This window comes from Leucoraja erinacea, unplaced genomic scaffold, assembly GCF_028641065.1.
Source record: "Leucoraja erinacea ecotype New England unplaced genomic scaffold, Leri_hhj_1 Leri_671S, whole genome shotgun sequence".
NCBI lineage: Eukaryota > Metazoa > Chordata > Chondrichthyes > Rajiformes > Rajidae > Leucoraja > Leucoraja erinaceus.
In genome coordinates, this window is record NW_026576588.1 from 38,008 (window position 1) to 63,115 (window position 25,108).

Consider the following 25,108-nt stretch of genomic DNA (forward strand, 5'->3'; position numbering starts at 1 on the left):
CATTAATCCCTACTCTTTGTTTCCTGTCTGCCAACCAATTTTCTATCCATGTCAATACCATGTGCTCTAATTTTACCCACTAATGTCCTGTGTGGGACCTTATCAAAGGCTTTCTGAAAGTCCAGGTACACTACATCCACTGGCTCTGCCTTGTCCATTTTACTTGTTACATTCTCAAAAAAGTCCAGAAGATTTGTCAAACATAATTTCCCCTTCATAAATCCATGCTGACTTGGACCGATTACAAATAGAATAATACCCTTGGCAGTTATTTCTCGGCTTGTAAGGCATTGCAACCTAAAATACTTCCCATTATTTTTCTCTTCCTTGCTAGCTGTAAAATATATAATTTGATGTACATATTAGAGAGTCCACTTTGTGAAAGAAAACTCTCACACAATTCTCATTGACTTCTTCCATAGGCCTTTGTACATGTGTCAAACATGCTATCACAGTGTAACTTCGTTGAATTGAAGGATCTTGTTTCTAAAGAGGTAACACAATTTATTTTAACTAGATTTTTGGTTTAAATATCTCATCATTTTTATCTTGGGAATTGTACTTTTTAAAAAAGAGAAGTAACTTCTTGTGCTATTACACATAAATACAGCAATTAAAAAAAATGGTTCTGAATAAGCCATAGGTTTAGTTTACAGCTACAGTATGTAGTACACTAACTACAGTGAAGCTGAGTAAAATTACCTTTTGAAGTGTATATGGCTTCTAATCATTACCATCCATTTTTAATATAATTATACAAATATGTTATATCAATAAATATATAAATTAAATATCCAACGTTACACCTATTGAGAAGAAAGACTGTGGGCAGAAGGGTGGGGTAGCTCTGCTGGTAAGAAATGAAATTCGGTCCCTGGCAATGGGTCAGAAGATGTAGAATCCTTGTGGGTAGAGTTATGAAACTGCAAGGGTAAAAAGACCCTGATGGGAGTTAATTGCAGGCCACCAAACAGTAGCCAGGATATAGGGTACAAATTACATCAAGAGATACAATCGGCATATAAGAAAAGCAATGTTACAGTAGTCATGGGGGATTTCAGTAGACAAGTACACCTGGGAAAATCAGGATGGTACCAGAGAGGAAATTTGTAGAGTGCCTATGAGATGGTTTCTTAGAGCAGCTTGTAGTTGAGCCTACCAAGCAAAAAGCAATTCTGGAGTTGGTGTTATGTAATGACCGGATTTGATTAAGTAGCTTAGGGTAAAGGAACCGCCAGGAGGTAGTGACCATAATATGATATAATTCAACCTTCAAGTTGAAAGGGAGAAGATGAAAGTAAGCATTCAGGTACAGCAGGCAGTGAAGAAAGCGAATGGCATGTTGGCCTTTATAACAAGAGGAATCAAATATAGGATCAAATAGGTCCTTCTGCAGTTGTGCAGAGCCCTAGTGAGATCACACCAGGTGTGCAGTTTTGGTCCCCTAATTTGAGGAAGGACATTCTTGCTATTGAGGGAGTGCAGCGTAGGTTTACAAGGTTAATTCCCGGGATGGCAGAACTGTCATATGCTGAGAGAATGGAGCAGCTGGGCTTGTACACTCTGGAGTTTAGAAAGATGAGAGGGTATCTCATTGAAACATATAAGATTGTTAAGGGCTTGGACACACTAGAAGCAGGAAACATGTTCCCGATGTTGGGGAAGTCCCGAACCAGGGGCCACAGTTTAAGAATAAGGAGTAAGCCATTTAGAACGGAGACGAGAAAACACTTTTTCTCACAGAGAGTGGTGAGTCTGTGGAATTCTCTGCCTCAGAGGGCGGTGGAGGCAGGTTCTCTTGATGCTTTCAAGAGAGAGCTAGATAGGGCTCTTAAAAATAGCGAAGTCAGCGGATATGGGGAGAAGGCAGGAACTGGGTACTGATTGGGGATGATCAGTCATGATCACATTGAATGGCGGTCAGTGCAAGCTTGAAGGGCCAAATGGCCTACTCCTGCACCTATTGTCTTGTCTATTGAAATCAGATGTGTTGGTATTGCAGCTGAGCAAAGGTGACTGCAGAGGTATGAGGAAGGAGCTCGCTAAAGTTGATTGAAAAGGGACCTTAGCAGGAATGATGGTGGAACAGCAATGATAGGAATTACCAGGAATAATTCGGAAGACAGGATTTTTTCATTCCAATGAAGAAGAAAGACTCCAGGGGGGAGAATGAAGCGACCATGGCTGACAATGGAAGTCAAACTCAGCATAAAACTAAAAGAGAAGACATATAATGTTGCAAAGATTAGTGGGAAGCTGGAGGATGGGGAAGCTTTTAAAATAAAAAAAAACATCAGAAGGAAACTTGAAAAGACAATATAGGGAGAAAAGATGAAATATAAAGATAAGCAAGTCAATAATATAAAAGAAGATAGCAAAAGTTTCTTCAGATATATAAAGACTAAGAAAGAGGCAAGAGTGGATGCTGGATTGTTGGAAAATTATGCTGGAGACATGATAATGGGGATTAAAGAAATGGCAGATTAATGTTATTTGCATCAGTTTTCACAGTGGTAAACACCAGCAACGCAACTGAGATTCAAGAGAGTCTGGGGTCGAAGTTAAAGGAGTGCTATTATTGAGAAGGTGCATGGGAAGCTGAAAGCTCTGAGGTAGATAAGTCACCTGGACCAGTTGGACTGCCCCCCATGTTTCTGAAAGAGTTGGCTTGAGAGATTAGGGAGGTATTAGTAGACTGAAGTCAGCATGGCTTTGTGAAAGGGAGATATTGCCTGATGAACCTGCTGGAATTCTTTGAGTAAGTAAATAGCAGGATAGACAAAAGAGAGTCAGTGGACTTACCTGGATTTGCAGACCGCCTTTGATATGGTGCTGCACGTGAGGCTGCTAAAGAAGATGCGAGCCCATAGTATCAGAGGGCAGCTACTTGCATGGATAGCAGTTTGGCTGGATGGCAGAAGGCAAAACGTGGCAATAAAGGGGGCTATTGCTGGTTGGCTTTCAGCGACTAGCGGAGCTACGCAAGAGTCAGTGCTGGGGAAGCTACTCTTCACGTTTTATATTAATGATTTGGATATGGGAATTGTAGGTTTGGGAGCCAGGTTTTCAGATGTAAATAGCAAAGTACGGAGTCATGCATTTTGATGGTAGGATTAATATGGTAGGAATAAAGGCGTAGTATATTTTCTGAATGGGGAGAGAATAAAGGCGTAGTCTATTTTCTGAATGGGGAGAGAATTCAGAAATCATAGGTGCAAAAGAACTTGGGAGTGCTGGTGCAGGATTTCTAAAAAGTTAATTTGCGTGTCCAATCAGTGGTTAAGAATGCAAATGCAAATAAAATGCATTTATTTTAAGACGACTAGAATATAAAACAGGGACGTAATGCTGAGGCTTTATAAGGCATTGGTCAGACCGCTTTTGGAATATTGTGAGCAGTTTTGGGCCTCATCTGAAGAAGGATGTGCTGGCATTGGAGAGGGTCCAGAGGAGGCTTAGAAGAACTACCCCAAGAATGATTGGATTAACATATGAACGTTTGACGGCAGTGGGCCTATACTCGCTAAAGTTTAGAAGGATGAGGAAGGACCTCATTGAAACTTACAAAATAATGAAATAACTGGATAGAGAACTGGATGTGGAGAGGATGTTTCCACTAGTGGGAAAGTCTAGGACGAGAGGCCGTAGCCTCAGAATAAAAGGAAGTACCTTTAGAAAGTGTGGTAAATCTGTGGAATTCATTGCACAGAAGGATGTGGAGGCCTATTCAATGGATATTTTTAAGGTGGATATTGATAGATTCTTGATTAGTACTGGTGTCAGGGGTTACGACGAGAAGGCAGGAGAATGAGGATGAGAGGGAAAGGTAGATCAACCATGATTGAATGGTGATGTGCCGAATGGCCTAATTTAACTCCTACAACCTATGAACTTTAGTATTTGGACAATTACTTTTCAGAACTACTCAGTTATGAATTTTCCGAGGAACTAAATAATTTGTCATTGTTGCAACAGGATAAATCAGTATCTGATTACACTCTGTTCAACATTGCATTTCTTCTTTAAATAAAAAAAGATTAGAGCAGTGACTTTTTTAATATAAATCTGATGATCTATATCAATTGGTATGTATTTTTGTTATCCAAATGTAAGTGTTTTCTGTAACAGGCATTGGAAGAGCTGGAAGAAAAATGCTCAGCAATGCCAGCTAATCGCAGGCAGGCCATAGCTGCTGATCTGGAAGAAATTATGTATAGCACACCAGGCGATGTTGGAATTTATTATGATAACCAAGGTTTGTTTTATTTATTAAAATGAACCACTGAAACTGTTCTTGGTATTGCACTGAATTCTGTCATCAACTGTTTTATTAGGTTATGATACAATGTTTGCAAGATGTGTTTCCTGAAACACATCTAACTGACTGAATAAAATTCCATTCGTCTTTTTTGCTGGATGCAGTAGCTTTCTGGATACAATATCTAGTAAATTCCTTGTTTTAATGATGGTGGCACTCTTTCACAGTCGATTCTTGTTGCTGTTTCTCTTTATTTATCTGACACATTTGCCCCTTACAAAACCACATCTACCACCCACCTCCCTTTCTTCAGAGGTACGGTACAGTGGTGCAGCTGGTGGAGCTGCTGTGTCCGAGTGGCAGAGACGCAAGTACTATCTGCATGGTGGTTGCATTTTCTCTCGGTGACCATTTGGATTTCCTCTGGGTGCTCTGTTTATATCCCACATCTTCACAGACATGCAAGCTTGCAGGTTAATTGGCCTTTGTAAATAGCCCTGAGTCTGTAAGGTGTGGGTGGAAAAGTGGGATAAAATAACACTCACTAGTGTGAAAGGTCGATGGTTGGCATGGCCTCGGTGGGCAGAGGGACCTGTTTCCATGTGTATCTTTCAATTCAATTCAATACAATTAAAAAATACTTTAACCGACTCATCTACCATGTAATCTCTTAGCTAAAACCTTTTTTTCTTACTTGACGTACTGTGCATCTCACGATTTTTCTTCCTGTAATATTGTTGTCTTTAATTTTCTGTATTAATGCCTTGCAGGAGAATCTCGTTCTCCTTGTTAAGTAGCACTCCACCAGGCAACACCACATCGACTAACTTACCCCAGATCTCTTCTTTCAAAGCCATTTCCGATGATCTTTACTGTCTGTGTGCATGTTTTAATATATGCAACCATGGCAGATTTATTTGCCAAAGTTTCTCTACGTTCTTTAAATCCCTCCATATTACTAACATTTGAGAGAAACTCCCCTTGCTCCAGGGTATCCTAGGCCACACCATTTCACTGTCCTTTCTTCTGCCTGTGTTGACATCATTGTTGCATTGGCTTTGTTGAAACAACTTAATGTTCTTTTTGTTTCTCTGTCCTCATTTCCAACTGCCCTTTAATGTCCCTAACCTTCCCCGGGAACAGTTGGACTTGCCAAAACTGAAGGAGCACTTGCCATTCGGAACGCTGTAATATCTTTTTATGTGTAATATCTGTAAAATGAAACTAGTTTTAGTTTATTATGGTCATGTTAATCAAAAAAATGAACAATAAGTTGGTACAATTAATCTCTTGAAGGCAGTCTCAAAACCCCAGAAAATTGAAGGACCTCTGTTGAACTATTGTAGCAGAAACCAAACATGCTTGCTGTCTGTTCATTGTAAAACAGTTATGTAAAGGGGAAAATCATCCTTGATGCTAGTCCTTGGTTACTGTAGCACCAGTGTGAGAAATCAAAATAGAATGAGATGCTGCCTGATCTGCTTAGTTCCTCTAGTAGCTCTCCTTTTTTTTTTGCTGGGGATGTGAGATGTTGGAATGATATTGATTTTATGATTTTGCTCCACTACTGTTTGATAGTTTAACTTTTGAGAGATTAACTTTTCAATACATTTTGTAAATTTCAATGGCAACACCAATTTCGCTGAAGTAGAATATTGGACTACAGATACGTGTTATTCGTTATGGTAGAAGGTACTGCCATTGAATATTTGTCATTTCAACAGGTAGAAAATTTGTCAGTATCATAATGCGTTACTGGTACCTGACTGATGTTGACCTTCCTGATGAGACACCCGAGGGAACTAAAGTATTTCAAGTAGTATTTGGTGATGAAAGCAACAAAGACAGCAAACGCCTTCTCACGGCAAATTATGAGTAAGATTTATTTTTGCTCTGTTTTATTTGTAATGAACTGTCCTCTTATTTAGTTGGGAATCATGTTGTGTTTTATGCTCCATGTACTAAGTGAATGTGCGGTAAAGCTCTGAAGTTAACAGTATACAGTTTAGAGATAACGTGCAGAAACAGGCCCTTCGGCCCACCGAGCACGCCGACCAATGATCCCCGTTCACTCGCACTATACTACACACTAGGGACAGTTTACAATTTTACTGAAGCCAATATACCTGCAAACCTATTGTCTTTGGAAAGTGGGAGGAAACCGAGAACCCAGAGGAATTCCACGCAGTCACGGGGAGAACGTAAAAACTCTGTACAGACAGCACCCGTAGTCAGGATCGAACCCGGGTCTCTGATGCTGTGAGGCCACCATGCAGCTGTGCTACATTTCACGGGAAGAACAGGCTGATTTTTTTTTGATGTTATACAGCTTCTTAGTTTTGCTGACTTACTGTTTCAGAACACGAGTAATGAAGTTGAACAATACAGTAAACTTTCTCCTTATAATAGATTTCAACCTACCAACCTACCTACTGACCTACCTATGGCTGCCCATGCCGCCCCGGTTCATTCCGCCTTCCCGGTCACTTACAATGCCGGCTGCCCCAGTGCCGCTCTACTTAGCCACTCGCAGCCCAGACTGCTCCCACATCGCCGCCGGCTCACGCCGCTTCCAGGTCGATCAGAAACTTCACCTATTCATGTTCTCCAAAGATACTGCCTGATCTGTTGAGTTACTCTAGTATTTTGTGTCCTTTTGTATATAAACCAGCAACTGCAGTTGTTTGTTTCTACTACATATACAATGATAATACCATACTTGCTTATACCAGACAATGACAAACACCACCCCCCCCCCCCCCCATGGTTATTCTACCACACCATGTGGCACATTTAATTTCATTGGTTGAACTCATCTCATTGGCTGAACGAGAAGTTTAAATAACAGAAACTGAAAATGTTGAAGCGCGCCAACTTTACATAAGTGGACGACGAATTGCAGCTGGTTTTGTGATTCCATTTCAGTAAAACGGTTTTAAGGGTGACCAACATAAAACAGTAAAATAAAAAAAATATAGCAGGATATCATAGTTTATTTGTTGCAATTAAACCTCGAAGAGTACCTGATAATGTATTAAATATCAAGGTAGATAATAGACCAGTTGGACAGGTTGGTGAACAAGAGACAGGTAGAATTCAACAAATATGAAATGAAGCATTTTGTTAGGAAGAGTGAGAAATGTTAATACAGGCTATATTGTACAATTTAAGAGGGAGTTAGATGTGGCCCTTGTGGCCAAGGGGATCAGGGGGTATGGAGAGAAGGCAGGTACGGGATACTGAGTTGGATGATCAGCCATGATCATATTAAATGGCGGTGCAGGCTCGAAGGGCCGAATGGCCTACTCCTGCACCTAATTTCTATGTTTCTATTACATAGAAACATAGAAACAAAGAAAAGAGGTGCAGGGGGAGGCCATTCGGCCCTTCGAGCCAGCTCCACCATTCAATGTGATCATGGCCTTTTTTTTTTTAATTTAATTTTATTTTTATTAGAAGTACAGTAAATTACAGTAATACACATCACATATATCTTGTTACATTTTGTTGTACCACTTCGTTTTTTTCGAGCTTTAAAAAAGGTAGAAATAAAAGAAGTAAGGAAAGTGACAAGAATCGTGAAGGTGCAGGAAAGTGTTGGGAGAAGAAAGCCCCTTAGGGAAGAAGTTAGAGAAGGAAGTAAAGAAAGGAAATAAGACCCTAGAAAGAAAAGGAAAAACAATCGCTCTATTGTAACACAAAACTCCGCAAAAAAAGATATACCAACCGTGTTGTTTTTAAAATTTTATTTTATACCCCCCGTTACCAGATCCTGGTACCATTTATATTTTAAATTACTATTGCACCTTATGCCTCCAGCACAGAGGCCGGCCCTGTTGCTCCAAAAGGTAGGGAAAAAAAGACGGCAATAGTAATTGGGGACTCTATTGTTAGGGGGTCGGATAGGCGATTCTGTGGACGCAGTCGGGAGACCAGGATGGTGGTCTGCCTCCCTGGTGCCAAGGTCTCGGACGTGTCTCAACGCATCCAAGATATCCTTAAATCAGAGGGAGAGGAGCCTGAGGTTGTGGTACATATAGGTACCAATGACATAGGTAAAAAAAGGGAAGAGGTCCTGAAGGGAGGATTTAGGGAGTTGGGAGGAGAGTTAAGAAAAAGGACCAAAAAGGTAACCATATCAGGAATACTGCCTGTGCCACGCGACAGTGAGAGTAGGAATGGAGCGAGGTGGAGGATAAATGCGTGGCTGAAAGACTGGTGCAGAGGGCAGGGATTCAAGTTCCTGGATCATTGGGACTTCTTTTGGGGAAGGTGGGACCTGTACAGAAAGGATGGATTGCACTTGAACCCGAGGGGGACCAATATCCTAGCGGGGAAATTTGCACAGGCAGCTGGGGAGACTTTAAACTAGAATGGTTGGGGCGAGGGACTCAAATAGCGAAAGCTAGTAGACAGAATGGGAGGCAGGAAGACGAAAAGGGAAGCACTCGGACACAAGAGGAGAAAGAAATGATATTGATTTTGATACAGAATAAGAGACGGGGGGTTTCTTAAATATGCATATTTTAATGCTAGGAGCATTGTAAGAAAAGTGGATGAGCTTAGAGTCTGGATAGACACCTGGAAGTATGATGTTGTGGCGATCAGTGAAACGTGGTTGCAGGAGGGCTGTGATTGGAAACTAAATATTCAGGATTTCGTTGCTTCAGGTGTGATAGAATTGGAGGGGCAAGAGGTGGAGGTGTTGCATTGCTACTCAGGGAAGATATTACAGCAGTGCTTTGGAAGGACAGATTGGAGGGCTCATCTAGGGAGGCTATTTGGGTGGAATTGAGAAGTGGGAAACCATATAACCATATAACATATAACCATATAACAATTACAGCACGGAAACAGGCCATCTCGACCCTTCTAGTCCGTGCCGAACACATAATCTCCCCTAGCCCCATATACCTGCGCTCAGACCATAACCCTCCATTCCCTTCCCATCCATATAACTATCCAATTTATTTTTAAATGATAAAAACGAACCTGCCTCCACCACCTTCACTGGAAGCTCATTCCACACAGCTACCACTCTCTGAGTAAAGAAGTTCCCCCTCATGTTACCCCTAAACTTCAGTCCCTTAATTCTCAAGTCATGTCCCCTTGTTTGAATCTTCGCTACTCTCAGTGGGAAAAGCTTTTCCACGTCAACTCTGCCTATCCCTCTCATCATTTTAAAAACCTCTATCAAGTCCCCCCTTAACCTGCTGCGCTCCAAAGAAGCCCTAACTTGTTCAACCTTTCTCTATGGGAAAGGTGCAGCAACACTTATAGGGGTGTATTATAGACCGCCAAATGGGGAACGAGAATTGGAAGAGCAAATATGTAAGGAGATAGCAGATATTAGTAGTAAGCACAAGGTAGTGATTGTGGGAGATTTCAACTTTCCACACATAGACTGGGAAACACATTCTGTGAATGGGCTGGATGGGTTGGAGTTTGTAAAATGTGTGCAGGATAGTTTTTTGCAGCAATACATAGAAGTACCTACTAGAGGAGGGGCAGTGCTGGACCTCCTGTTAGGAAATGAGACGGGACAGGTGGCGGAGGTATGCGTTGGGGAGCACTTCGGGTCCAGTGATCACAATAGCATTAGTTTCAATATAATTATGGAGAGGGTCAGAACTGGACCTAGGGTTGAGATTTTTGATTGGAGAAAGGCTAACTTTGATGAGATGCGAGATGATTTAAAAGGAGTGAACTGGGACATTTTGTTTTATGGGAAAGATGTAGAAGAGAAATGGAGGACATTTAAAGGGGATATTTTAAGAGTACAGAATCTTTATGTTCCTGTTCGGTAGAAAGGAAACAGTAAAAATTGGAAAGAGCCCTGGTTTTCAAGGGAAATTGTACATCTTGTTCGGAAAAAGAGGGAGATCTATAATAATTATAGGCAGCATGAAGTAAATGAGGTGCTTGAGGACTATAAGGAATGTAAAAAGAATCTTAAGAAAGAAATTAGAAAAGCTAAAAGAAGATATGAGGTTGCTTTGGCAGTAAGGTGAAAGTAAATCCAAAGGGTTTCTACAGCTATATTAATAGCAAAAGGATAACGAGGGATAAAATTGGTCCATTGGAGAGACAGAGTGGACAGTTATCTGCAGAGCCAAAAGAGATGGGGGAGATATTGAACAATGTTTTTTCTTCGGTATTCACCAAGGAGAAGGATATTGAATTATGTGAGGTACGGGAAACTAGTAGAGTAGCTATGGATACTATGAGGTTCAAAGTAAAAGAAGTACTGACACTTGAAAAATATAAAAGTGGATAAGTCTCCAGGTCCGGACAGGATATTCCCTAGGACATTGAGGGGAGTTAGTGTAGAAATAGCCGGGGCTATGACAGAAATATTTCAAATGTCATTAGAAACGGGAATAGTCCCCGAGGATTGGCGTACTGCGCATGTTGTTCCATTGTTTAAAAAGGGTTCTAAGAGTAAACCTAGCAATTATAGACCTGTTAGTTTGACTTCAGTGGTGGGCAAATTAATGGAAAAGATACTTAGAGATAATATATATATAAGCATCTAGATAAACAGGGTCTGATTAGGAACAGTCAACATGGATTTGTGCCTGGAAGGTCATGTTTGACTAATCTTCGTGAATTTTCTGAAGAGGTTACTAGGGAAATTGATGAGGGTAAAGCAGTGGATGTTGTCTATATGGACTTTAGTAAGGCCTTTGACAAGGTTCCTCATGGAAGGTTGGTTAAGAAGGTTCAACTGTTGGGTATAAATGCAGGAATAGCAAGATGGATTCAACAGTGGCTGAATGGGAGAAGCCAGAGGGTAATGGTGGATGGCTGTTTATCGGGTTGGAGGCAGGTGACTAGTGGGGTGCCTCAGGGATCTGTGTTGGGTCCTTTGTTGTTTGTCATGTACATCAATGATCTGGATGAAGGTGTGGTAAATTGGATTAGTAAGTATGCAGATGATACCAAGATAGGGGGTGTTGTGGATAATGAAGAGGATTTCCAAAGTCTACAGAGTGATTTAGGCCATTTGGAAAAATGGGCTGAAAGATGGCAGGTGGAGTTTAATGCTGATAAATGTGAGGTGCTCCACCTTGGCAGGACAAACCAAAATAGGACGTACATGGTAAATGGTAGGGAATTGAAGAATACAGTTGAACAGAGGGATCTGGGTATAACTGTGCATAGTTCCTTGAAGGTGGAATCTCATATAGATAGGGTGGTAAAGAAAGCTTTTGGTATGCTAGCCTTTATAAATCAGAGCATTGAGTATAGAAGCTGGGATGTAATGCTAAAATTGTACAAGGCATTGGTGAGACCAAATCTGGAGTATGGTGTACAATTTTGGTCGCCCAATTATAGGAAGGATGTCAACAAAATAGAGAGAGTACAGAGGAGATTTACTAGAATGTTGCCTGGGTTTCAACAACTAAGTTACAGAGATAGGTTGAATAAGTTAGGTCTTTATTCTCTGGAGCGCAGAAGGTTAAGGGGGGACTTGATAGAGGTCTTTAAAATGATGAGAGAGGGATAGATAGAGTTGATGTGGACAAGCTTTTTCCTTTGAGAGTAGGGAAGATTCAAGCAAGAGGCCATGACTTCAGAATTAAGGGACAGATGTTTAGGGGTAATATGAGGGGGAACTTCTTTACTCAGAGAGTGGTAGCGGTGTGGAATGAGCTTCCAGTGGAAGTGGTGGAGGCAGGTTCATTGGTATCATTTAAAAATAAATTGGATAGGCATATGGATGAGAAGGGAATGGAGGGTTATGGTATGAGTGCAGGTAGGTGGGACTAAGGGGAAAAAAGTTGTTCGGCACGGACTTGTAGGGCCGAGATGGCCTGTTTCCGTGCTGTAATTGTTATATGGTTATATGCTTGTAATAGTTCCATAAATGCAGACCACGTCTTTTGGAAGTGGTCTGCTTTGCCTGCTAGGAGGAGTCTCATCTCTTCCCAGTGTAGTGTTTCGAACATGTTTGAAATCCACATTTGTATTGTTGGTATTGGAGCATTTTTCCAAAATTTGAGTATAAGCTTTTTTCCCATTATTAGCCCGTAATTAAGTAAGTTCTTTTGAAACACATTTAATTCGGTGTTAACTACCGATATTTCCAAAAATGATCCACCCTGCTTTTGGTACAAGTTTTATTTTAAATTTATTTTGTGAAGATTTCAAATATTTCGTTCCAGAATTTTTTAATTTTTATACAGAAAACAAAAAAGTGCGCTATGGTAGCTTCTTGTGACTGACATTTATCACAAATAGGTGAGACATTGGGGAAAAGTTTATTTATTTTAGTTTTTGAATAATATAGTCTATGTAATGTTTTATATTGAATTAGAGTATGTCGTACGTTAATCGAGCATTTATGCACATATCGTAAGTGTTTATCCCAGCTCTCTTTTGAAATTTTTATAGCTAGTTCTTGTTCCCAGTCTCTTCTAATACCATCGGTTGTAGGTATTTTTATATTTAAAATAATGCTGTATAAGTATGATATTAGATTTGCTGATTCAGCCTTTGTCTTCATGGCTTCATCCAATAAGTCTGGGGGCATGTTATTATAGTCTTTTGTGTGCTTTTTTCAGATAGTCACGGATTTGAAGATATTTAAAATATTGATTATTTTTCAAATTATATTTCAGTTGTAATTGTTGAAATGATAATAATTTTCCTAATTCATACAAGTCTCCGAGCGTTTTGATTCCCATTCTTTCCCATTGTGTAAATGATTTATCTATAATTGAGTGTTTAAACGACGAGTTATTGACTATTGGCATTAAAAGAGATAGATTTCTTAATTTTAGATTCTGTTTTATTTGTTTCCAAGTTCTAATTGTGCTGTGTATCATTGGATTTTTATTATAATTTTTGTTATTCAGATTCATTGGTAAGTGGAGAGTCGCTCCTGTATTACACGGAGAGCAGTCCTCTCTCTCCATTACAATCCAGTCCACCTGCTGGGCAGAGTTGTCCAGCAGGTGAATCATATTTTTAATATTTACTGCCTAATTATAGTACATAGGGAGCGCTAGACCACCCATCTCTTTTGGTTTACTAAGGTGTGCTCTTTGTATTCTATGGGATTTGTAATCCCGTATAACATTTGTAATGTCGGAGTTGTTTTTTGAAAACCTTTTCTGGAAGATATATTGGAATTGATTGAAATAAATATAGGATTTGTGGTAAAAAGATCATTTTTATAGCATTTATTCGACCTATTAAGGACATCGGGAGCGTTTTCCAGAATTTGATTAGATTATTTAGTTTATTAAGTAAGGGGCTATAATTGGCGTTAAACATAGCGTGATAATTTCTAGTGATTTCAATTCCTAAATATTTAAATTTTTCTGTGGCTATTTTAAAAGGGAATTTCAAGAGATGTGTTGAGTCTTTCGGTTTTATCGACATAATTTCACTTTTGTTCCAGTTTATTCTGTATCCTGAGAAAGATCCAAAGTCCTCAATTAGATTTAATATGTTTGGTATACTGATTTGGGGTTTTGTGTTATACAGTAATACATCGTCTGCGTATAAGGATATTTTGTTATTTGAATATTTTGTATTATAACCATAAATATCCGGGTGTGTTCTCATTTTTTCAGCTAAAGGTTCAATTACCAGAGCAAATAACAGCGGTGATAATGAACATCCTTGTCTATTGCCCCTTGTTAATTGGAATTTCGTAGATAGTATATTATTAGTTAATATTCTAGACGTGGGTTTGTTATATAATAATTTTATCCATGCGATGAAGTTCTCTCCCATTTGAAATTTTTGCAATATTTTAATCATATAATCCCATTCTACTTGATCAAACGCTTTTTCTGCGTCCAATGAAATGATAGATAACTCTTGTTCTTGAGGTTTGTGAGAGTGCATTATGCATTAGTCAGTTATTAAAGATGGGATAGCAGCACATTTGGAAAGTGGTGAAATCATTGGACAAAGTCAGCATGGATTTACGAAAGGTAAATCATGTCTGACGAATCTTACAGAATTTTTCGAGGATGTAACTAGTAGCGTGGATAGGGGAGAACCAGTGGATGTGGTGTATTTGGACTTCCAGAAGGCTTTCGACAAGGTCCCACATAAGAGATTAGTATACAAACTTAAAGTACACGGCATTGGGGGTTCAGTATTGATGTGGATAGAGAACTGGCTGGCAAACAGGAAGCAAAGAGTAGGAGTAAACGGGTCCTTTTCACAATGGCAGGCAGTGACTAGTGGGGTACCGCAAGGCTCAGTGCTGGGACCCCAGCTATTTACAATATATATTAATGATATGGATGAGGGAATTGAAGGCAATATCTCCAAATTTGCGGATGACACTAAGCTGGGGGGCAGTGTTAGCTGTGAGGAGGATGCTAGGAGACTGCAAGGTGACTTGGATAGGCTGGGTGAGTGGGCAAATGTTTGGCAGATGCAGTATAATGTGGATAAATGTGAGGTTATCCATTTTGGTGGCAAAAACAGGAAAGCAGACTATTATCTAAATGGTGGCCGACTAGGAAAAGGGGAGATGCAGCGAGACCTGGGTGTCATGGTACACCAGTCATTGAAAGTATGCATGCAGGTGCAGCAGGCAGTGAAGAAAGCGAATGGTATGTTAGCTTTCATAGCAAAAGGATTTGAGTATAGGAGCAGGGAGGTTCTATTGACGTTGTACAGGGTCTTGGTGAGACCACACCTGGAGTATTGCGTACAGTTTTTGGTCTCCAAATCTGAGGAAGGACATTATTGCCATAGAGGGAGTGCAGAGAAGGTTCACCAGACTGATTCCTGGGATGTCAGGACTGTCTTATGAAGAAAGACTGGATAGACTTGGTTTATACTCTCTAGAATTTAGGAGATTGAGAGGGGATCTTATAGAAACTTACAAAATTCTTAAGGGGTTGGACAGGCTAGATGCAGGAAGATTGCTCCCGATGTTGGGGAAGTCCAGGACAAGGGGTCACAGCTTAAGGATAAGGGGGAAATCCTTTAAAACCGAGATGAGAAAACTTTTTTCACACAGTGAGTGGTGAATCTCTGGAACTCTCTGCCACAGAGGGTAGTCGAGGCTAGTTCATTGGCTATATTTAAGAGGGAGTTAGATGTGGCCCTTGTGGCTAAGGGGATCAGAGGGTATGGAGAGAAGGCAGGTACGGGATACTGAGTTGGATGATCAGCCATGATCATATTGAATGGCGGTGCAGGCTCGAAGGGCCGAATGGCCTACTCCTGCACCTAATTTCTATGTTTCTATGTTAAGCAGACGTCTCAGGATATTAAATGAAAGTCTCTTAGGTATAAATCCCGTTTGGTCCTCATTTATTAATTTATTAACATATTGACTTAGTCTTCTAGCTAGTGTTTTCGCTAATATTTTTTGATCCGGATTTAACAAAGCAATAGCTCTATAGGGTCTCGACCGAAATGTCACCTGTCCCGCTGAGTTACTCCAGCATTGATTATGTGCCTATCTTCGATGTTAACCAGCATTTGCAGTTCCTTACACAACAGGAACAAAGACAGGCTTTAATTGAAACTAAATTGTGGTGCAGGAATAGGCCATATGGCCCTTCGAGCCAGCATCACCATTCAATGTGATCATGGCTGATCATTCACAATCAGTACACCGTTCCTGCCTTCTCCCAATATCACCTGACTACTCTATCTTTATGAGCCCTATCTAGTTCTCTCTTGAAAGTATCAAGAGAACCGGCCTCCACCCCTCTCTGAGGCAGAGAATTCCACAGACTCACAACTGTCTGTTGAAAAAGTGTTTAATCTCTGTTCTAAATGGCTTACCCCTTATTCTTCAACTGTGGCCCCTGGTTTTGGAATCCCCCAACATCGGGAACATATTTCCTGCCTCTAGCGTGGTCAAACCCTTAATAATCCTTAATAATCCTATATATTTCAATAAGATCCCCTCTCATTCTTCTAAATTCCAGAGTATACAAGCCCAATCACTCCATTCTCTCAGCATATGACAGTCCCGCCATCCCGGGAATTAACCTAGTGAACCTACGCTGTACTCCCTCAATTGCAAGAATGTCTTTCCTCAAATTTGGAGACCAAAACTGCACACAACGCTCCAGGTGTGGTCTCACTAGGGCCCTGTACAACTGCAGAAGGACCTCTTTGCTCCTTTTCTCAACTCCTCTTGTTATGAAGGCCAACATGCCATTCGGTTTCTTCACTGCCTGCTGTTCCTGCATGCTTACTTTCAGTGACTGGTGCACATGGGCACCCAGGTCTTATTGCAATTCCCTTTTTCCCAATCTGACAGGATTGAGATAATAATCTGCCTCCTTGTTCTTGCTGCCAAATAACCTCACATTTATCCACATTAAACTGCATCTGCCATGCATCTGCCCACTCACCTAACCTGTCCAAGTCGCCCTATATTCATATAGCATCCTCCTCATAGTTCCAGCTTTGGGTCATCTGTAAATTTGCTAATGTTACTTGTAATTCCTCATTTAAATCATTAAGAAGGAAAATTCAAACACTTGAAGGAAAAAAATATGTGGGAGGAACAGGGAAGTGAGATTGTCAGTCAGTCTACATGTAATGGACTGAATGGAGATGAAGTACGAGTGGAAGCTGGCCAGGAATATAAAGAAGGACAGTAAAAGCTTATTTAGATATGTTAAGGGAAAAAGAGTAGCAAAGTCAAATGTGGGTCTGTTGAAGGCAGACACGGTTGAAATTATTATGGGTAACAAGGAAATGGCAGAAGAGTTGAACAGGTACTTCGGATTTGTCTTTACTAAGGAAGACACAAACAATCTCCCAGATGTACTGGAGGACAGAGGATCTAAGGGGGTAGAGGAACTGAAAGAAATGTTCATTAGGGGAGAAATAGTATTGGGTAGGCTAATGGGACTGTATAACCATATAACATATAACAAATACAGCACGGAAACAGGCCATCTCGACCCTTCTAGCCCGTGCCGAACACATAATCTCCCCTAACTGAAGGATGATAAATCCCCTGGACTTGATGGTCTGCATCCCAGGGTCCTCAGAGAGGTGGCTCTAGAAATAGTGGATGCATTGGTGATCATTTTCCAATGTTCAATTGATTCAGGATCAGTTCCTGTGGATTGGAGGATAGCTAATGTTTTTCAAGAAAGGAGCGAGTGTGAAAACGGGGAATGGCGGACCAGTTAGTTTGACTACGGTGGTGGGAAAGATGCTGGAGTCAAATATTAAAGAGGTAATAATGGGGCATTTGGATAGCAATAAAAGGATTAGCCCAAGTCAACATGGATTTATGAAAGGGAAATCATGCTTGACTCACTGGCATTTTTTTGAATTTGTGACAAGTAAAATGGATGAAGGGGGGCCAGTGGATGGATATTTTTAAATTAATGGAATAATTGTATTTAAAATATGATCATAGGATATTATTGTTCCATTGCTTCCCATTGAATTTGCAGGATTTATCATTGAAATTAGTTTTGTAAAATTCAAACTTGTTATTAGCTAATTACTGTAATTGTTATAAATGATGGAGAGTGTGTATTCTCAGCTAAATGTCCCCCTCCATTGCTGTATGACCCATTGATTACGTTTGTGTGCTGGTTGTCCCAATCTTATTGTGTTCTAATGTGAATCCTGTTTCCCTGTATCTGGGCCCAAGCTGCAAGTCTGCTCATGATTTATAGTATTCACTAAACATGTTGGCAAATAATTGATATATACATTGATAACTGATGTGCCTCAGGGGTACATAGGAAGTATTTATGTCAGAGAGTGATATATGTGCTTACATTGGCACCTTTTAATCCAGTAAATATGTTACAGGTTATGAAAAGGAAGGAGTGTCATCACGATAAGTGTTGGTACGATGATTCCTTGAAAAGTATTAAAACATTACATAAGATCGAAAGCCCCCCCCCCCCCCCCCCCACCTCCCTCCCCTCTCTCACCTGTTCCCACGTCACTTGCTAAGGTATGTCCTGCCCCTCCTCTCTTCCAGCTTTCTCTCCCCCCCCCACCCTAACATCACAATCAGTCTGAAGAAGGGTGCCGACCCAAAACGTCACCTATCCATGTTCTCCAAAAATGCTGCCTGACCCACTGAGTGACTCCTGCACTTTGTGTCTTTTTTTGGGTCTAATAGTTTAACTCAGGATATCTTTTAATATTTGTTATTTTGTCCATTTTCCTGTGTAGTCAGTCTATCTAAATATTATTTGGTAATGTATGAGAGCTGAGCATTGATGCAGGTGAAAAATAAATAGGTAGGATTATTTTTTAAATCTATTTATATAGTGCCTTTCCACGACTTAAGCCACCATGAAGTACTTAGCCAGCAAAGTACTTTTGAAGTATTCCGTGAGTGAGAGATAATGTAAGTAAGAAGTTCTAAAGTAGTGAAAATAGAAAATATGCAAGAAAACTGCATTTACCATATTGGCAATGAGCATGATGGATACAACTCACCCCCTCCATAACACACTGGTCAACCTGAGGAGCACCTTCAGTAACAGACTGGTTCCACCAAGATGCAGCACAGAACGCCACAGGAGATCCCTTTTCCCTGTGGCTATCAAACTGTACAACTCGTCCCCCTCCTGTCATGGGGTAGACTGACCACTTCCTCCCCCTCCTCCAATGCCAGACTTTGCACATCCTCAATTCTGGACGTTCCACTCGCCACTTTAATTTCATGTTTCATGTACCTTGTGTTTTATGACTGTTGGAAGACCAATTTCCCTCCTGGGATAAATATTCTATCGCATCGTATCCATCATAGGCTCTCAGAAACGAGTTAATTTGTTCAATCGTGCCCAAATAGGATTAGCGTAGACAGGCAATAGATCGACGTGGGATTTGTGGGCTAAAGGGCACATTCCTGTACTCTATAACAAGGTTCTTTTTCCAAATTCAATTTGAACAGCATTGAAAATTTACTACACAATTGCAAATTTAATATTTCCAATTTATTCTTAATGGTATTTGGGAACAGTCGTGTGTTCTTGTATGTTCTTGAATCTAACCATTCTTTCATTCTTCACTAAACTCTAGATTTCGACGAGAATTTACACCAGGTGTAGAACCTGACTGGACCATTACAAGGATACAGCATTTTAAACTATTGGAATAATTCTCCTGGAAATCTTATTGTAAGGATGTCCTTCTGTGTTTAACAAATAATAATACAAATTTACTTGATTGAATTCCTTTTCATTGGAGGTTGTACTATTTAAATGTAACATTAAAATATATAGTCGTTGAACTTCAATTAATGGCATCTTCTGTGAACATTTGAGAATTTTGCCACCATGAAGTTAGAAAACTTCTATTACTTCTACTATTTGCAAAGTTGATGGGATTTTGTTTTTCAAATGGTTTTGATTCTCTCAGCAGACAGATTTAATTTATTTAGCATGTGAGTGTAGTTCTATATTGGCCACAACTTGGGGAAAGGTGCTGCAAAGTTTTAGTAGATGGATAAAACAAAGTGGAATATCATAAGGTGTGCTGTGATGTTGAAGGTATGGGTATGAGGGGAGAACCAGAAAACCTGCAAGAGGAATGGTCTTTACTTTGGATTAATGCAAAATATGCTGTTTAATTCTGAGTGTTTAAAATCTTTAAATGATGGCCTATTAACCTAAAGGTAGCACTGAATTTGTCAGTTAAAGAGATTATGAGATAGTCACAGAATTAGGAAACTGAGCAGCCCATCTTAATTAGTCCGTCAAGGAAGGTCTTGAACATGCCTATTGTCGGCTCCAACTTTATTCTTAATTGCTCTGAGTTTATTCCAATGTCTCAAAGTCTTTTTGTGAAAGATCATTGTTCATGTGCTTAGTTTGTGTGTGTGTGCGTGTGTGTATTATATATATATATTATGGAACACTGCCCACAATATATAATATGCTATATATATATATATATATATATATATATATATATATATATCTATATAATGTGTATTGTATATATATATATATAGATATATTTGTATATAGTGAAGAGAGGACACTAAATGCTGGAGAATCTCAACGGGACAGGCAGCATCTCGGGAGAAAAGGAATGGGTGACGTTTCGGGTCGAGACCCTTCTTCAGACCTTCGATTTAAACCAGCATCTGCAGTTCTTTCTTACACATTTATATATATATATATGTTTATATACATTACGTATATTATATGTGTATATATATTGTGTGTAAAAAATAATTTTATGTTAATGATTCATAAATTTGATGAGCTATGGTCAACTAGGCAATGTTCCAGAATTAATCTTTCATTGAACTACAAATTGTATCTCTTTAAGATCTGTCAAGTCTAAAAGAGCCACTTCCTCACAATGTTGGCAATGATAATCAGTCTTGTGACTCGTCTCTTGTACCCCTGACTGAGATGTTTTGAATGTCTCCTTTGTTTATCAAAGTTGGATAGAGTAGCCCAAGGTATGATCTGAATAGAAAACTAAACTATCTGAACAATACCTTTCTCTCTTTCATTCCATTAACTTTCTTTCTAATTCAATATTTTATTGGCATTTAAGCTGTTGTTCTACATCCATTGCTTATATTTAAATGTAGGACTACAGGAGCCAATGTTCTTTTAAAATTAATAACCTCCAGAGCAAATTACAGCAGAAAAGTAAAAGTATGGGCAAATTAATCAACAGCTTCCACTAATTCGCCTGTAGTTTTCCTCAATTGTGGAGCACCTTGCAGTTGTCTGTGCTAAATCACACCTTCTCCGTTGAACTCAGTATCTTAATGGGTGTCCTGGTTTGTTTGAGAATAGCCATTTTCCCCACCAATTTGGATTAATAGTGTAGCTCAGGAATTGCAGTGCCCACCATAATGTTTGGGACAAAGACCCATCATTTATTTATGTCTCTGTACTCCACAATTTGAGATTTGTAATAGAAAAAAAAAATCACATGTGGTTAAAGTGCACATTGTCAGATTTTATTAAAGGGTATTTTTGGTTTCACCATGTAGAAATGACAGCTGTGTTTATACATAGTTCCCTCATTTCAGGGGACCATAATGTTTGGGACACTTGGCTTCACAGGTGTTTGTAATTGCTCAGGTGTGTTTAATTGCCTCCTAGAGCTCTGAACATCTACTCTTCCCTCCAGTCTTTCCATCACCTTTGGAAACGTTTATTGCTGTTTATCAACATGAGGACAAAAGTTGTGCTAATGAAAGTTAAAGACTGAGAAACAAGAATAATACTGTTGGAGACATCAGCCAAACCTAAGGCCAACCAAAATGAACTGTTTAGAACATCATTAAGAAGAAAGAGAGCACTAATCGCAAAGGGATTGGCATGACAAGATGAGCTTACTAATTGCATAGTGACTGGCAGGCCAAGGAAGACCCCCACAGCTGATGACAGAAGAATTATCTGTATAATAAAGAAAAATCCCCAAACACCTGTCCGACAGATCAGAAACAGTCTTCGGGAGTCAGGTATGGATTTGTCACTGACCACTGTCCGCAGAAGACTTCATGAACAGAAATACAGAGGCTACACTGCAAGATGTAAGCCACTGGTTAGCCGCAAAAATACTGTAGAATGGCCAGGTTACTGTTTGCCAAGAAGTACTTAAAAGAGCAACCACAGTTAGAAACATAGAAAATTTGTGCAGGAGAAGGCCATTTGGCCCTTCGGCTAGCACCGCCATTCATTGTGATCATGGCTGATCTTCCCCAATCAATAACCTGTGCTTGCCCTCACCCCATATCCCTTGATTCCACTAGCCCCTGGAGCTCTATCTAACTCTCTTAAATCCATCCAGTGATTTGGCCTCCACTGCCCTCTGTGGCAGGGAATTCCAGACATTCACAACTCTGGGTGAAAACATGTTTTTGCTTACCTCAGTCTTAAATGGCCTCCCCTTTATTCTAAGACTGTGGCCCCTGGTTCTGGACTCACCCAACATTGGGAACATTTTTCTTGCACTAGCTTGTCCATTCCTTTTATAATTTTATATGTTTCTATAAGATCCCCCTTAACCTTGTAAACTCCAGTGAATACAAGCCTAGTCTTTTCAATCTTTCCTCATATGACAGTCCCGCCTCCCAGGGATCAATCTCGTGAAACTACGCTGCACTGCCTCAATCACAAGGATGTCCTTCCTCAAATTAGGAGACGAAAACTACACAATACTGCAGATGTGAACTTACCAGAGCCCTATACAACTGCAGAAGAACCTCTTTACTCCTATACTGAAATCCTCTTGTTATGAAGGCCAACATTCCATTCGCTTTTTTCACTGCCTGCTGTACCTGCATGCCAACTATCAGTGACCGGTGTACAATGACACCCAGGTCTCTCTGTACCTCCCCCTTACCTAACCTCTAACCCCATTGAGATAATAATCTGCTCCCTTGTTTTTGCCACCAAAGTGGATAACCTCACATTTATATATATTATACTGCATCTGCCATGCACCTGCCCACTCACTCAACCTGTCCAGGTCACCCTGCAACCTCCTAACATCCTCTTGACAGTTCACACTGCCACCCAGCTTTGTGTCATCCGCAAACTTGCTAGTGTTGCTCCTAATTCCCTCTTCCAAATCATTGTTGTATATGGTAAACAGTTGCGGCCCCAACACCGAGCCTTGCGGCACTCCACTCGCTACTGCCTGCCATTCTGAAAAGGACCCGTTCACTCCTACTCTTTGCTTCCTGTCTGCCAATCAATTTTCTATCCACGTCAACACCCTACCCCCAATACCATGTGTTCTTGGAAAAGGTCTTGTGGACAGATGAGATGAAGATTAACTTATATCAGAGTGATGGCAAGACTAAAGTATGGAGGAGAGAAGGAACTGACCAAGATCCAAAGCATACCGCCTCATCTGTGAAACACGGTGGTGGGGGTGTTATGGCCCGGGCATGAATGGATGCTGAAGGTACTGGCTCACTTATCTTCATTGATGATACAACTGCTGATGGATGCAGCATAATGAATTCTGAAGTGCATAGACACATCCTATCTGCTCAAGTTCAAACAAATGGCTCAAAACTCATTGGCCGATGGTTCATTCTACACCAAGACAATGATCCCAAACATACTGCTAAAGCAACAAAGGAGTTTTTCAAAGCTAAAAAATGGTCAATTCTTGAGTGGCCAAGTCAATCACCCGATCTGAACCCAGTTGAGCATGCCTTTTATATGCCGAAGAGAAAACTGAAGGGGACTAGCCCCCAAAACAAGCATCAGCTAAGGATGGCTGCAATACAGACCTGGCAGATCATCACCAGTGAAGACACCCAGCAACTGGTAATGTCCATGAATCGCAGACTTCAAGCAGTCATTGCATGCAAAGGATATGTAACAAAATGCTAAATATGACTACTTTCATTTACATGACATTGCTGTATCCCAAACATTATGGTGCCCTGAAATGGGGGGACTAAGTATAAATACTGCTGTAATTTCTACATGGTGAAACCAAAATGTATAAAAATGGCATTTATTAAAATCTGACAATGTGCACTTTAACCACATGTGATTTATTTTATTACAAATCTCAAATTGTGGAGTACAGAGGCAAATAAATAAATGATGGGTCTTCGTCCCAAACATTATGGAGGGCACTGTCTAAACAAATATTCTTGTCATTACATGCTTTGAAAGTCTAACCTCTGCACGTTTTGATTCCACAGGCAATAACTTGTGTAAGATCCTATTTCGACCGATGCAGGTTTTCAACAGGAACCACTGGATGGTAATCTGATGGAAGCCATGTGGTTTTTCTAGCAAATGAAAAATCAGTTATAGCAGGCAAGTGTCAGCAGCTGAATCGGCAGCATTCACACTATCTGGAGGTTGCTGGAGTGCACTGCTGTTTTCACAGTATTCTGTGTACTTACCAGCTGCATAATTGAAGAACGTGTTTTCTTGATACTTTTAATTAATGTCAGATGTTCTGGCGGTTACAATTGTGCCAGGCTGTCCACGGGTACTAGTTTAAATGTAACACAAGGACTTGTTTGTGATATGCAGTGCAAACCCGCTAAAGTGCATTTAAATCGATATATTTCCTGATAAATGTTGGCACGTAGTGTGCAGGATATAGACATGCTGAAATGTTTTGAATTAGTATTACGTTTGGCATTGATATTCTACAGTCAGAAGAAGTAGGCTGATCTGACTAATTTTTTAATTGCGTTCTTCCAGAATCATTTAATTGATTCTTAAATGAGTTCAGCATCATGCCCTTGGCATCGCAATCTAGGTGTTGATCATTCTCCATGAAAAATGCTTCCTAAATATGTCATTTACCATAATTGGCAGCCCATTTACTTCCTTGTGAAATCAGTCAACTTGTAATAACTACATGGCCACCAATTCATATTTATTGGCTCGAATGTTCAATTCCTGGTGAGTGTGGCAGCACTAAACATTAACAGGAGCTGAATTACTTTTCTGCAAAAGTTGGGAAGAATTAACATCTCCAGGCTCACATTTTTCTGTTCTCTTTTAAGGAAGAAAATATGCATTGAATTTCTATGCACTGCTCTGTTGTATAAACTAAACTTGAATTAAAAGTGTGCCAAACTGGTACTCCAAAATATGGAGCTCATTTGGGTCAATTATTTTATTTTGCTGACTGAACAGGAACAATAAACTAGCAATTTGAAAATAGTGTGAAATATTTTCATCCTCACACCATGCCCTTTTTTATAATTAATATAGTTGCTGGTGGTGCGATTTGATCCCTTTTTTATTACTCACTGTTTTGCATTTCTTCTAATGGGATTATTATAGTGAGAGATGATAGTAATTCGGCCCTTCGAGCCAGCACCGCCATTCATTGTGATCATGGCTGATCGTCCCCAATCAATAACCCGTGCCTGCCTTCTCCCCATATTCACTAGCCCCTAGA

General features: G+C 40.0%; 1 protein-coding gene across 2 annotated transcripts in view; it reads left to right on the plus strand.

The window, feature by feature from the left end:
- The window catches only part of LOC129694444 (m-AAA protease-interacting protein 1, mitochondrial-like), a 29,619-nt gene extending 4,823 nt beyond the window's left edge, over window positions 1–24,796 (plus strand). The window contains exons 2-6 of one of the 2 annotated variants that reach the window (XM_055631161.1): window positions 423–494; window positions 4,129–4,255; window positions 5,983–6,133; window positions 19,265–19,362; window positions 23,886–24,796. In XM_055631161.1, the coding sequence (XP_055487136.1) occupies window positions 423–494; window positions 4,129–4,255; window positions 5,983–6,133; window positions 19,265–19,343 (429 nt within the window). In that variant the 3' untranslated portion in view covers window positions 19,344–19,362; window positions 23,886–24,796. The remainder of the gene's footprint in view (window positions 1–422; window positions 495–4,128; window positions 4,256–5,982; window positions 6,134–19,264; window positions 19,363–23,885) is intronic. The other variant, XM_055631162.1, reaches the window with a different exon arrangement.
- Window positions 24,797–25,108: the final 312 nt, after the last annotated feature.